Raw genomic sequence first — 15483 nt, forward strand, 5'->3', positions numbered from 1 at the left:
GCTGTCGGGTCTAATTCCCCAGATCTTCTTTGTTTCCCTTTTTAAAGATAGACGCCATGCCTCATTTTGACATTTTCAAAATGAACCTTTTCAGCCCTTTGTTTCAAAGTCACAGTTCATTAAGCCTGCCACTGAATTCCCCTTCTGGCCTGACATTTTCCAGGAGAGTTCTGTGCAGATTCACCATGTCCCAGTCAAGCATGGGGGGCTGGAGGGGCGAGGAAGAGGGAAAAGTTGCCCCTTCTTTTAAAATAACAGTGCAAAACATGATGGTAGCCAGTCCCAGGCTAACCTGGCCCTGTGCCCGCTGCTGCAACTGCATGGCCATATAGATTCAGCGGTTCTCACCTTCTTGCCAAGAGCTGAGACTCCGTCCCTGAGGGAGACGTTAAGTTAATCTGCAGGTCCCCGCGCCGAGGGTGCTCAATGCTGACTCGCACAATGACATGCTCCAGGTACACCACGCGCTGGTCGTAGTGGTTGGCACAGGCGTTGGTCACGGTGGTTGTGCGCACCGTCTGGTCGGCATGGATGTCCCTAGAGGAAAAGCAAGGGCAGTTTGCAATGGAAAGGAGAGCAATGTGCCATCACTGCGGGAACTGAGTTACACAAAGAATAGGACAATGGCCACGCAGATGGAATCTGCTGACTGTAATTGATTTGGCCCTGCTGCATGTTACGAGGCCAGTTCTCGCTGACCCTTCTTGTTGGCCACAGTGTTCAGTTCTCCAAGAGGTGCCCCCCACAGGCTGTGCTCTGGGGAGGTCTGTGGGCACAAAAGTAATTGACAGCCCTGCAAACAGCCATTACTCCCATGTCAGTGCTGGAGAAGTCTCCCCCAGGGTCAGCTCCAGGAGTGAACAGCAGATGGATGGAACCACCAACTCCACTTCTGCCAGCAGCACATGGAGATGCCCAAAGAAGTGGGCTCTGCGGTGAAAAATGCGTTCATGGCCCCTGCAGAGGCTCCCCAGATCCTGCCTCCCAGACAGCAGAAGTGAATGAGTCACACTGCGGCAGGGTCTCCTGTGCCCAGACACAAAGGGAGCAGAATTTGACCCCCACAGTGTGCTGGGAGATTATGGAACAATCTTTGAAGTACTCCACTGAGTTCCTTCCTTTGATCAAACTTTTCTGGCTACTGTGTAGAATATTGAGTGGAATCTACAGCACTTGCTCATTCTGAAAACACATGCCGTGGAGGAGCTGATCAAACAAGAATAACAGTCCCCCAACTGCTCTTAAAACCCTGCTTTCCAAACCTAGCCCGGCTGGCTTGATGTTTGCTCATATCAGCTGCTGGATCCTTTACAACTGAAATTTTCAAATTTCAGCGACCACATTCTTAACTACACAAACAATCGCCACCCACCAAAGGATTAATTCCCAGTGAATTTCTCAGCCGTGTTATTAATGTATAATTTATTAGAGGGAGCATTTTCTCAATTATTCCCCAAGTTTCCTCTGGGGATACTGCCAAGCATATGCTTTGGATTCTTGCAGGGATTACATAGCATGCCTTTATTTTGCCTTGGTCATAAAAAACAAACAATCTAAATAATTATAAACAGTGATGTAATTCCCTGGGAGGGTTTCTAAGTATTTGAAAACATTATTTGCATGCACCAGGAACACACTTCAAGATGCTCCTCTCTCTTCATGACTTAAAAGCTTCAAAAATTCATAGTCTTGGCTGCTTTAGTGGCTTTGTCAGCTAGTCCTTCTGGTCCAAAGTGACCGTAACATGGAGATTTTAACATGGTATTTTACACTTAGGTTATTATATAGTAGTTGTTTTACTGTAGCGCCTAGTCATGGACCAGCACCAGGGCTAGCTGCTGTACAAACACAGAACAAAAAGAGGGTCCCTGCCCCCAAAGAGTTTCCCATCTAAGTATAAGACAAGAGTTAAGACAAAGTTGCACCAGGGCCCGGTGCAGAACATCCCAGCTTTTCTCCAGGCACTCCTTACATCACCCATCTACCAGAGCCCTTAGGGTGGCTTTATATCCAGCCCAAAACTGAATCTGATGGCAGGCAGATGAAATCTGTTGCTGTGTAGGTGTCTAACACCCAGGTGAAACAGAACCCACCATAGCAGCATCTGGGGAAAAGTTCTGGAATGATGTGCAGCCAACTGCAGTTCCACATTATGTTGTGCCTGACTAGCTATAAACTGTTCCTATGCAAGATTGGGGGGAAAAAAAAGCATCAAGCCAGACTAATTTCCAATCATCTTCAGGGTTCAGAAAAAGTTCATTGGAGTTAGTAATCAGAAACAATGGACACCACCATGAGGCCAAAACATCTTACGCCTTCCAGACAGACTTCACAAATTACTTAATGCAGCACGAAAATGGCCTAAAGATCTAGCAAGCCAGGTCTTTTGGGGACATCACCAGCAAGAGGAATGCTGTGTTTAAACCTCAGGGACTGGGCTGCAGCATCTGAATTCAGTTACACCTGGCTTCAGGTAGGTAACTCGTATGAAACTCCCACTGGCTATTAAGACACAGAACCTGGTTCATCACCAGGTCACTACAATATTTACACCAGTGATACTTTACTCCCTGTGTGTGTGCGTGCACAACACAGATATTTATATCACACACACACACCCCGTGGGTGGATTGGTAGGTGGATGGATGGAAACCTCCTCATATTATGTTGCCAACTCTCATGATTTTGTCATGAGAGTCATGATAGTTATTGCTTGCCTTAAAGTCCCAACTCCTGGAGTCAAGTGGGTACATGATGATTTCAGCCTTTATTCTTAATGAAAAAGTAAGTTTTCTAGCCCTCATGTGTGGAGAAAGCTTCAAAGTGTGACCCCAGTGCGCTCAAAGGCTCAAAAAGCGGAAGGCAAATAAAAAGAACACCCCGCCCCATCTAGTCTTTTTACACAATCTCAGGATTTTAAGGCGAATCTCGGGATTTTTGGTGAGCTGACTCATGATTTGAGCATTTGGGGTTGACAATATGGCATTCACAGACACGGTCAACAAGGGAGAGAGTGTCCTGACAAATTAAAGCTAAGCCAGGCTAAACCACTCTTTGTAGCTTTGCTTATTCTCCCCCCCTGCCGCCCCCCCATCTCTTTCCACATACTCATGCTAAACAAGGAGCCAGAGGGGCTGCTTAATGAAATAAGAATCTGGGTGCATTTCCTTCACTTGCCAGCCTCAATTGCATTTCCCCTGTTCATGTCTGGAAACCACAACAAACTTGTTTTGTTTACTCATTGTTTCCTATTATTTCACAACAAACAGTAACAAATCGATGCTATCTGCATCACAACACATTGTCCTACCTATAACACCAGTCTGCTGAAGGGCTCAGTGGTAACCAAATGGTTTTGAATGGTCCTCAAAGATCTATGAGTTATGGATCACAAACTTTTTATTAATTAGTATTATTATTAGGGCCACATTCCTCCTTGGTTTAAAAAGAGGGTCTGTATCAGAAACTGTTTTATGAACTTCTTTGGCTACAAATTCATAACTGCTTTGCAGTCTCTATTTGCTCCAATAAAATAATGGTCTTTTGATTAGCAAATCACTTGTTCTGGAAAGGAGGATGTGTCTTACCAGGAATTTTGATTCTTTAAGAGCCAGATCGACTAATCTGGCCCAACAGACTATTCTGCTCATGGTCATCAATTCCCACAATGAGAAACACATTTACATGCCTGTTTCCATTTAGGCTGAAACTTTAATGCCTGGGCTGACAGATCTACTGCACCAGAGAAGAGAAGAAGGAATTTCTCCCTAAAGGGCCTGATCCAAAATCCATTGAATGGGAGTCTATTGATTTCAACAGAGACTTTGGATCAGGCCTAAAGAAAGCGGGGGGGAAAGGTCTACAAAAGACCCGTAATTGCACCTGAGTAGCCATGAACTGGCCTGCCTTTGACTTTGAAGTCTTTCCACTGTTTATAAAAAACTCTGAAGTAGCGAACACCAGGAAAGCCAGCCCAGATGCATTCTGGAACATATGCCAAAGTTATTGGGTTCAGTACAGGAGTCACAAGATGAAATTCTATGCTCTGGGTTATGCAGGAGGTCAGACTAGAACATAGTGTCCATTCTGGCCTTTAAATCTATGAAAAAGACATCTCGCGCAGATGGCCAGCACAAATTCTATGAGAAGTGCTGCTCTAAATGAGGCCCAGTTCTTGGTGTCCCCATCTTAGCACAGCAGAAAAGATTTCTGATATGATCAAGACAGCTTTTGTTCCCAGTTTTAGTACAGAGGAATTGGAGGGTTTTCCGGATGGTCCTTCATTTCAGGACATTGCCTGCAACGTGGATAGTTCCAGAATCATTCCCCTTGTGTCCAGGTACCCTAATGGAAGATCCCTGGTACTTCAGAGGTCACTCCATCTGGGATACCCCTTCATAGCAGTTTCTCCCTGGGATGGGGAGACATGGCAAATCATAATAAAAACTGTATGCAAAACCAGACAGTTTGCATGCATCAACTGCGGGGCTTCTGTTTGGAAGAGAGGAATTTGAGTCAAGCTGCTAGAGGATGGTCTCATTAATAGCATCCATTTCAAACAAATTCAAATCAAAGTACCTTCAGACATTTACACAATGAACTAGGCTCAGAACTGGCATGTACCTAGTGTATCTTATCTCCTGCGTCTTGCCATCAGCCTATACGCTGCGTCTGAAGCAGCACTAAGATGAATTGCTGCAAAAGCTTCTACCAACCAGTTATAGGGATTTAAGAAACAAAAAAAACTACCCTGTCCCCTTGCTACAGCACTTCTGACAGAGCTTCAAATCCCTGCTTATTTGGTGCAAATCAGAAAAGAGACAAGGCCACTGGAATTCTCAGGACCTTTGTTCACCAACACAAACCTGGCTTCATTTTCTAAATAAGGGGATACCCTTAGTTTTTGCACAACTGGACCAAATTGCCAGGCTGAGGTGACTGCTGTCCCAGCCACAGACTTGCTTGCCTCTCTTTCTTCCCTTGAGGTCAGCAACTTCCTCACTTCCCTACCCACAAGCCATCCTTAAGGGCCTGCCCCTGCAAACACGCCCCGGAGTAGCATTTGCTCCCCTTCGTAAGCCCTGTAGGGAATGTTGGCAGGTTTGGGCACTAACATAGGGGCATCTACAGAGTTCAGAAAAAGCACTAAATACCACGAGACTCTCCATAAGACTTCCAGAGTGGACGATGCTGTGTTTAGAAAAGCAAGTGGCAGAATAAAGCAGAAAGTCATTGTCTTCTTTGGTCTCTTCTGAACAGAGTGAGAATCACAGCTTCCATTTAAGAAGGAAGATACACACCTAATCCTTGGGGCTGCAGAGAAAAGCTTGAAAACTTGATCCCTACAGGTTCTGAAATCAAAAGAACCCAGTGTGCAATATTTGTTCAAAATATCAGGAGGTTATTATTATTATTTGCCTTCTGGTTTCTGAGCCTTGACAGTGCCCTTGCTCCACATTTCCAAGCCTCTCTTTGCAACCGCGAGGGCTAGAAACTTTGTTTTAAAATAAACAAACAAAAAAAAAAAAACCCTGACGTTCTCACTCCTTCACATGCCTCCAGGAGCTGGGGTTTTCAGAACCAACAACAACAATCACAAGACTCATAAAAAATTTATGAGAGTTGGCCACCATGAATACTTCAAACACCATGCAGATAGCAGGGGGCACTCCCCCACGTCAAACCAGAGTTCAAACTCAACTCCAAGGGCATGGTTATTCACCCCCCCTGCACACATACACTAGGCAGGCCATTCATCCGGTTTTAAGCTGGACAGGTCTGCTTTTCTAACCGTTGTTCCCCATCCAGCACGGAGACAAAAATCAGACACGGTGTTGTCTGGTATTGGACAGCGTGTGTGCAAGTGGGCATGAAGCACCACACTCTTAAAAATGGCTTCCCCCAGGCAGCGTGACCTTGACCACACAATGTGGGTGAGATCTAGCCAGCAGGGACGTGGTCCTGCCACAGAGTCTAATTTACCTCCATGCATGGCACTGGGATAGCTGAGCGCATCCACAGGCAAGTATTAGTAACTGTAACAGAAAGTGATTATTTATGATGGAGGTTACGCATTGTCTGCCCAAGCTAGAATATTTATGCCATCACATAGTCCTGGTGCTGGGGGGGGAGTCTACAAAAGACCACTCACCTGGGTATCCTATCTGAGCTTCCAATGCAGATGTGCTGGGTGGGTGCTTTTTTCCATTTCTTAGCTTCCATTACAATAGCTTCTGCATTAACCAGACCATATCCATATAGATGGCTAACTGAAAAGACAGAAGACTCAGAAATCTACTTGCTTAAAGATATTAACAGAGTTTAAAAGTCACTTATGTGTGTGTGGGGGGAAATGTTTAACCTTGGCTCTTGATTTCTTAGAGGGGGAAAAATACTAAACATGCAAAAAAAAAAGATCCAAATTTCACCTTTTCCTGTAGCACAGGCTCTATGGGCTTAGGGAAACTCTTCTCATTAGAATCCCATCACCATCTTGAAGACTCTGTCAAACTTTCTGTGGTACTCCTCACTGTCTACCCAGCTCAAAAGATATAGGAGGAAGCAGTCTTCTGTCTATTTCCCTCAACCCATCCAGCAATATTATTAACCTATCCAACTATACTCTTAGCCCAGCAGATGCAGCTGTCCTATCTTGCGGCCTCTCCTTCTGCCCCTCCACCCCCACAACCATGATACAGTTCTGTGGTGACCTAGAATCCTATTTTTGACGTCTCCGACTCAAGGAATATTTCCAACATACCTCTGAACAACATACTAATCCACAGAGGTCTCCCTACCAACACTACAAAAAGAAGGATTCTAGGTGGACTCCTCCTGAAGGTCGAGACAGCAGACTGGACTTCTACATAGAGTGCTTCCGCCGACGTGCACGGGCTGAAATTGTGGAAAAGCAGCATCACTTGCGCCATAACCTCAGCCGTGCGGAACACAATGCCATCCACAGCCTCAGAAACAACTCTGACATCATAATCAAAAAGGCTGACAAAGGAGGTGCTGTTGTCATCATGAATAGGTCGGAATATGAACAAGAGGTTGCTCGGCAGCTCTCCAACACCACTTTCTACAAGCCATTACCCTCTGATTCCACTGAGAGTTACCAAAAGAAACTACAGCATTTGCTCAAGAAACTCCCTGAAAAAGCACAAGATCAAATCCACATAGACACACCCCTGGAACCCTGACCTGGGATATTCTATCTACTACCCAAGATCCATAAATCTGGAAATCCTGGGCGCCCCATCATCTCAGGCATTGGCACCCTGACAGCAGCATTGTCTGGCTATGTAGACTCCCTCCTCAGGCCCTACGCTACCAGCACTCCCAGCTACCTTCGAGACACCACTGACTTCCTGAGGAAACTACAATCCATCGGTGATCTTCCTGATAACACCATCCTGGCCACTATGGATGTAGAAGCCCTCTACACCAACATTCCACACAAAGATGGACTACAAGCCGTCAAGAACACTATCCCCGATAATGTCATGGCTAACCTGGTGGCTGAACTTTGTGACTTTGTCCTTACCCATAACTATTTTACATTTGGGGACAATGTATACTTTCAATCAGCGGCACTGCTATGGGTACCCGCATGGCCCCACAGTATGCCAACATTTTTATGGCTGACTTAGAACAACGCTTCCTCAGCTCTCGTCCCCTAACGCCCCTACTCTACTTGCGCTATATTGATGACATCTTCATCATCTGGACCCATGGAAAAAGAAGCCCTTGAGGAATTCCACCATGATTGCAACAATTTCCATCCCACCATCAACCTCAGCCCGGTCCAGTCCGCACAAGAGATCCACTTCCTGGACACTACAGTGCTAATAGACAATGGTCACATAAACACTACCCTATACCGGAAACCTACTGACCGCTATTCCTACCTACATGCCTCCAGCTTTCATCCTAACCACACCACACAATCCATTGTCTACAGCCAAGCTCCTCGATACAACCGCATTTGCTCCAACCCCTCAGACAGAGACAAACACCTACAAGATCTCTATCAAGCATTCTTACAACTACAATACCCACCTGCGGAAGTGAAGAAACAGATTGATAGAGCCAGAAGAGTTCCCAGAAGTCACCTATTACAGGACAGGCCTAACAAAGAAAATAACAGAACGCCACTAGCCGTCCCCTTCAGCCCCCAACTAAAACCCCTCCAATGCATTATTAAGGATCTACAACCTATCCTGAAGGATGATCCAACACTCTCACAAATCTTGGGAGACAGCCAGTCCTTGTCCACAGACAGCCCCCCCAACCTGAAGCAAATACTCACTAACAACCACATACCACACAACAGAACCACTAACCCAGGAACCTACCCTTGCAACAAAGCCCGTTGCCAACTGTGTCCACATATCTATTCAGGGGACACCATCACAGGGCCTAATAACATCAGCCACACTATCAGAGGCTTGTTCACGTGCACATCCACCAATGTGATATATGCCATCATGTGCCAGCAATGCCCCTCTACCATGTACATTGGTCAAACTGGACAGTCTCTACGTAAAAGAATAAATGGACACAAATCAGACGTCAAGAATTATAACATTCACAAACCAGTCGGAGTACACTTTAATCTCTCTGGTCACACGATTACAGACATGAAAGTTGCGATATTACAACAAAAAAACTTCAAATCCAGACTTCAGCAAGAGACTGCTGAATTGGAATTCATTTGCAAATTGGATACAATTAACTTAGGCTTGAACAGAGACTGGGAATGGCTAAGTCATTATGCAAGGTAACCTATTTCCCCTTGTTTTTATCTACCCCTGCCCCCCCCCAGATTTTTTGTTGCAAGAAATCTTTTGCTGCTTTTGGCTAGCACTAAGTAAGAGATGCTCAGTGCACTTCAGTGGGTTCCAACTATTATTATTTATTTAGAACTGTGGAAGCTCTCAGGAGGTGCCAATCAGAATCAGGGCCTGTGGTGAAAGGTGTAGAACCAACCATCAGGAGATTACACTCTAAGAAGGCTCCTAAAATCCTTTCATACATAAAGAATCTCAGCATGAAGTGAAGTGGCAGCAGCAAACACAAATTACCAGCACAAAGAACAGTCCCATTCTAGGTACCGTGTCTACGAGTCGTACTACTGAGAGGTTAAGCAGCAGACTTCACCCTGCTTTTCTTTGGGCCAGGTTCAACAACAATTCCACTCACCTCCTACACTGCAGAGTTAAGAAAAAGTCGTTGTTGAAGTTGGACAGAATGTAGATTGGATCCAACTCTAATCCTCCCTCTTAGAGGTGGCTACAGTTAATCATACTATGCCCGTGTCATGAAGCCATGGATTATGCTACAGCCATTATCCTGAGTGAGTAATGAAACTCAGAGGACTGTAAGTGTGCTAGATACATTTTCCATCATTAGTTGGCATGGCTATTTTAGAAACAGCACCAAATCCTTTCCTGATGTGCTTTAGACCCCCACTGGCATTAACTGGAATTACACCAGTATTTTGAGAGCAGAGGAGAACTGCAATGCCTCTCAGTGTGTACTATACATATATACAGTGTTTCTGAGGTCACTATGTTCTTGTTAGTGTGTGTCACACACATACCCAAAATTGATTTTCCATTTGATAGAGCCGTGCCCCACAACGCCTCAAGAGGGTAAAGTATGAACAACACTAGGTTATCCCAAAGATTTCTACTGAGAGTGCACTGACAGTGACATAAATGACACTGCTATGCACCTTATTCTCCATACATAGATTTCTGCACTGCTTTCTCCCTATCCACTTTACTCCTGGGGGAATTCTGCACCAAAAAATTCAAAAGTCTGCACACAATATTTTAAAATTCTGCAAATGTTATTTGTCAAAATAATGCTATATAATTACACCAGTTTCAATTATTTTGGTAGTTTATTTCAAAATACTTATCAGCAACTATGTCTAACAATACAGACAACAAAAAAAGATTCCCTGAGGACAAGAGAGTTAAAGAAACCCCTTCGACAACTCAGTTCCCGTTTCTCTGCCGCCTCCTTCCCAGAGCCCAGCCATGGGGCCGGACACCCACGCCCTCTCTCCCCAGAGCCCAGCCATGGAGCACCCATGAGCCCAGACACCAGCAACTCCTCTCCCGCAAGCCCAGCTGCATGATTTCACAGCTTCCTTCAGGGTGTGCCAGGAACTGGAACTGCTGGGAACCCTCTAGCTCTGTCCCTTTTCCCCCCAGCAGTGTCTTCTATTTGCAAGCTGGGGAGCTGGGCTCTGCTGGGTCCAGCAGCCCCTAGTGGCAGACAGCAGCTCTGCAGCACCAATTCTGTGGGGAAAAAGGAAATTCTGCACAGAACATTAATTCTGTGCAAATTCTGTTTTGAGTAATGGTGCAGAAGTCTCCCGGGAGTACCATTTGCAGCAAATGATGCTCAATCCAGTCCACATACACTGTCTGCCTCACCTTTGCGTCCTGCTCCATTTATTTTCCAGTCATTTGCTTTCAGATGTAGTGGCCTGGATGTTTTAACAATCAGATGCTGAACATCTCTCCAGGTCAGTGAGGGGCTAAAATAATAATGTAAAGAAAAAAATTACAGGGAAGCCTTCAGGGCCTGTGTAGTAACTTTCAATCAGCTGAACATTGTCAGGTACATTCAGATTTGACTGTTCTGTAGTGCAAACCCATGGCTGCATGGAGGAGAATGCAGCAGCTACATCTCACCTTTCCTGGTAAAGGAAAAGACAACATCATTCAGTGATAGATGTAAGAGGGTTTTCCTTCCATTTAAATTAAAACACAGTGCAAATTGGTTATTTAAATGTTAGCATTATGTGTAGAGATTTAAAGGAACTTTTGTTTTCCATCCCTCTAGACTGGAATAGATATTAAAAGTTATTTAAGTTCTAGCAAAGCTGCAATGGGATCAGATAAGCAGGGCTAAATACTGGACCTGGATGGAACGGGTAATCTGATGGCCAACATTTGCAGTGATTCATTCCAGGCTAAGTGTATTGAAATCTCATGCTTCAGAACATAAACGGATTGCCACATGGCGGTCAGGAAGGAATTCTGCAGTGCAGAATAGTGTACATTTTGGGTATGGTTTCCCCATCTTCCTCCAAAATGGCAGGCATTGGTCACTGCTCCAAGCAGTTTACTTGACCAGATGGGCCAATAGTCTGAGTTGCAATAGCAAACTTTACATTCCTATAAATATCACATCCTGTGGGAAATAAACTGAGCTTCTCATTTAGGGTAACAATCAAAGTAGGCTATAAATGAGACTTAGATAGTATTTAGGCATTGTGCTGACCCTGTGAATTGGGGTGAATTTCACTCACTGTCTAACTCTTTATAAGCATCACTGATTAGAGATATTTTGTGAACACTTTTCATGCTTTTCCCTTTCAGATGCTACTTAAGCATATTGAGCTTGATTTATAATTCTATCCACAGCATTTAACAAAAGAAATTCAATTTATTTCTTCTTGTAATGGACTGTCTGAGTGCTTGCATCTCTTATGTGCCATCCTCTGGTACTTAATGCTGAATTTTATTCACCAGCAAACCCATTCAAAAATTACATCGAACTCTCTTCATTTGGAATGAAAATGGCATCTCTAAAATGGGTTCCTCTGTCATGGGTTCCTCAATTTAAAATAGAGCCAAAGTATCTTAAAGCCAGGGGGCAGGGGAACAAGGACAAAAGTGGTCAGCTATGCCAGCATTTTAGTGCCTTCACTGAACTGCATCACATCAACCTAAGAAATTATGGGTCTCTATGACTGTAGACTCCCAGCTGCCTACAATAGATTAATGGCTGCGGGAGCTGGAATCACAGCATGGATGCCAGCAGCCTGGGTTATTGTTTTTTTCCTAAAACTAATAAGTTGTATCAAACGCATCAAACACGCTTGTTATAGGAAAGAGAAAACAACGGCCTGAGACATGTATAGATGCCAAGGCTGCATTTAGAGGGAAAGTGACGCCTTTTAAAACGCTAATATAACCCACACACCTCCTGGCTGTGGTGTTCTGTCCCACCTAGTGGCAATTGAGACCACCTAGAGATTAAGGAGTCTGCTACAGCCTTAGCTAACAGCCATGTGGTTTTAGCTCATACAGCAGAGGCTCATGTACTAAGCTCCAGAGGTCCCAGGTTCAATCCAGATGACCAGGGTCTGTTGGTGTTATACTCAAAACTTACTGTGTTTTGTTTGGGATCAATCCCAAAATACTGAATTCAATAGGAGCTTTTCCCCATGCATCAGTGGGAGCAGGATCAGGTCCTTTAACTGCACAGTCTCAGAGAATTGGTCTGATAATGTCCCCTGTATGTAGCAGCTGCATTAAGAGCTAAATGCCACTTTCCAAGGAATCAGAGTAGCAGCCGTGTTAGTCTGTATCCGCAAAAAGAAAATGAGGACTTGTGGCACCTTAGAGACTAACAAATTTATTTGAGCATAAGCTGTCGTGAGGCATCCAATGAAGTGAGCTGTAGCTCACAAAAGCTTACGCTCAAATAAATTTGTTAGTCTCTAAGGTGCCACAAGTCCTCCTTTTCTTTTTCCAACAAATGCACCTCACATCCATCCTGAAAGTGTATCTAGTGCAGAATGAGGCTATCCCAGTTGCTAAATGGTATTTCCCACTGGGAGCACATTGCTCCTGATCTGCACTGGATACTGCTGAACTTTAAGTCTTTATTTGGATCTACCCACCCTTCACTGTCTGAGTCCTGGCTATTTCACAGACCCTCCTCTCCGGTCATGTGATACAGTAGAAACTGTTGGATTCAACAGCTTCCTGGTATAAAAAGGGAGGTTGGTGGCAGGGCACACCCAGTGAGGGGGTCTCAGGATGACACTCCCCCATTCTGGTCCGCTACAACCTGGGTTTTGTGATCTTCAGGTTACATCATGAAGTTTATCTGTACATTGCAGGAGGGGATGTAGGGAAAAGTAAAAGAGATTTAAATGGAAAGGAGGGGCTGAGGTTGGGGAGAGATTTCAGTTTTCCAACCATAGCTCTTTAAAAAGGTAGAGTCGGTCAAAATGTTTTACACTAAAAGCCTTTTCTTTGGTTGAAAAGTGACCGCCCCCGCCCCCCACCTCCAAATGAAATGTTTTGTGAAAAACTGACACCATTACAGAAATGTTCCATTTCACATGAAACTTTCTGCAACATTTTTAACCACAATTTTTATGGAAACCATTTTTGAAATAGTTATCAAAAATTTTCGTTCACTGAAAACTGTTGTCTTATTGAAAGCCAGGGGTTCGGTAAAAGAAATGTGCTAAGAACTAGTTCAGTAAAAGTGTTATTTAAAAGTATTGCAGGAAATTTTCCTGCAAATTAGAAAATGGACCCACATAAAACCTAGCAAAATGGAAACAATTTCACAATTTTTCATGAAATCATTTTCCCATTTCAGCCAGCTCTAGTAAAAAGCCTGAAATTTTTCTCTGGCTCCAATTACATAAACATTCAATACAGAAAGTAGCCAACAAGGAAGTCAAGAGTTAACTTACTTTGCTTCTAAAGCCAAAGCAATGATGCCTGTGACAATGGGTGCAGACACGGAGGTTCCAGTATGACCTTCTGTGCAACCGTGTCTTAAATCCGTGGTAACCTAATGACAAAATTATTGCAGCTAGTCATTGTGCTATGAGCAGATTTCTATACAGTTTGATCACAAAACAGTCCAAGGTCCGTGTCACAGACAGAAGAGCTAACAATTTAAGAAGCTGAGAGACAACAGGTGGAAGCACAAGCTAACTTACTTAGTCCTGCCATGAGTGCAGGGGACTGGACTAGGTGACCTCTTGAGGTCCCTTCCAGTCCTAGGAGTCAAACAATGAGGTGATAAACAGTATAAGCAGCAGCAGTCACAGCACACTAACTGCCTACCCACTGTCAAGTTTTTTGTGGGCATTGTAGTGAAGCGGCAACTCACTGGGGCGGCGCCTCCTGCTGGGCGTCTTGGGAATTAGCTCTTCCAGCCCAGAGCGCCCTCTGCAGGCTGGTGTCTCACCTGCCGCTGGCCCCCATGTCCCTCCTGGACCCTGGTGCCCCTCTTTACCTCAGGGTGCTATCCCCTGGCAGTGCCCCCACACTCTGGGTCTCCCCTTCCAGGAGAACCCTCAACCCCGTATCCTCACCTTGCCTCAGTGGCTACTGCCAGTCACCATCTAGCCCCACATACTGGGGCAGACTGCAGTCTGTAAACCACTCATCATCAGTAAGGGGGGTTGGACCAGCTGCCTCTGCCTAACCCCAGGCTATCCCCTACCTTTCCTGGCCTTTAGCGAGGCCTGCAGCCTGGGGGTTTCCCAAGCTGGAGCTCCTCTGGCCTCCCCGTCCCCCCCAGCCTTGCTCCACTCTAGGTACCCTGCTCAGCTGCCAGGTCCTCCTCTCTCAGGAGAGGGAGAGAGAGAGTCTCTCTACCTGAGCTCCTGGCTCACAGCCCTTTTATAGGGCCTGTTGTGGCCTGATTGGGGCATGGCCCCAGCTGTGGCTGCCTTCCCAATCAGCCCAGCCCTTTCTCTCAGCCCCCACCCTCTCCAAGGGCTGGCTTTTAACCCCTTCTGAGCCGGAGTGGGGGGACTGCCACACTACAGGCATCACCACAAAGGAGGGTTTGAAGGAGCACTGTGAGATGTGTCTGGGGATGTATACAAGGAGCTTCTTCTGGGACAGTGAGGGAGCATGAGGGGAAGCATGAAAAATGCTTGCTGGAAAAATCTGACAAAATGAAGGCCCCACTTCAGGAAAGCACCCCAATTCGGGACAGCACTTAGACTTTAAACGTGTGCACAAGTCCCATTGATATCAATATGCACAAGGCATTTAAGATTTAAGCATGCTTTTTTTGAATCAGGGCCCCAGACAGCTGTACAGCGAAAATGGACATATGATAAACAAATGTGTTTTAGACATTCCCAGCTTAAGTTTTTCTTTAGCTACTTGGCAGTACAATGACAATGTAATTTGAGACAGGGGGAAAAACTTTTGTCAAGGATCATGAATTTGGAGACAGCTGCCTATGGAAAATGAGTATCCACGCTGCCCGGTGACATGTTGTGAGGAGGGACATTGTCATCACCGTTACTGCAATAATAAACCCAAGCTTTTCCCTTTCAGTCACCACTGGGCTCCAGGGGAACAGTAGCTCACTTTGACTGCTGGCCAGAGTGACAGGGCTGGCAAATCTGCATGAGAGTCACCACCAGCACTTACAAACATGCCGTCTGATCTGGCCCATAGAGAAGCTGATCCTTGCAAACATTCAGTTAGCAGCACCTTTACTTTTAGCCCAGAAGATTCAAGTCCAGCATCAGGGCTTGAGCTATTAATCTAATACATCCCTCGGTGAGTGCTGCATCATTAGATGGGCTGGTCTTCAGATGAGAAGTTAAATCAAGACCTGTTCCCACACTGTTAAAAATCCCATGATTTTAAAGCCACTCTCGTGATTTTTGGGACCTGTCTC

The 15483-nt window shown here is 45.1% G+C and overlaps 1 protein-coding gene across 5 annotated transcripts in view; it reads right to left on the minus strand.

Moving 5' to 3' along the window:
• Positions 1-15483, minus strand: part of PCSK6 (proprotein convertase subtilisin/kexin type 6) — a 119053-nt gene that overhangs the window by 34682 nt on the left and 68888 nt on the right. For 4 of the 5 annotated variants that reach the window (XM_073304308.1, XM_073304307.1, XM_073304309.1 and 1 more), the window contains exons 9-12: positions 13523-13623; positions 10452-10555; positions 6152-6269; positions 349-537 (exon numbers count right to left, since the gene is read on the minus strand). In XM_073304308.1, the coding sequence (XP_073160409.1) occupies positions 349-537; positions 6152-6269; positions 10452-10555; positions 13523-13623 (512 nt within the window). Of the gene's footprint in view, positions 1-348; positions 538-6151; positions 6270-10451; positions 10556-13522; positions 13624-15483 lie in introns of those variants that run through there. The other variant, XM_073304312.1, reaches the window with a different exon arrangement.

This window comes from Lepidochelys kempii, chromosome 10 (assembly GCF_965140265.1).
Source record: "Lepidochelys kempii isolate rLepKem1 chromosome 10, rLepKem1.hap2, whole genome shotgun sequence".
NCBI classification, from domain to species: domain Eukaryota; kingdom Metazoa; phylum Chordata; order Testudines; family Cheloniidae; genus Lepidochelys; species Lepidochelys kempii.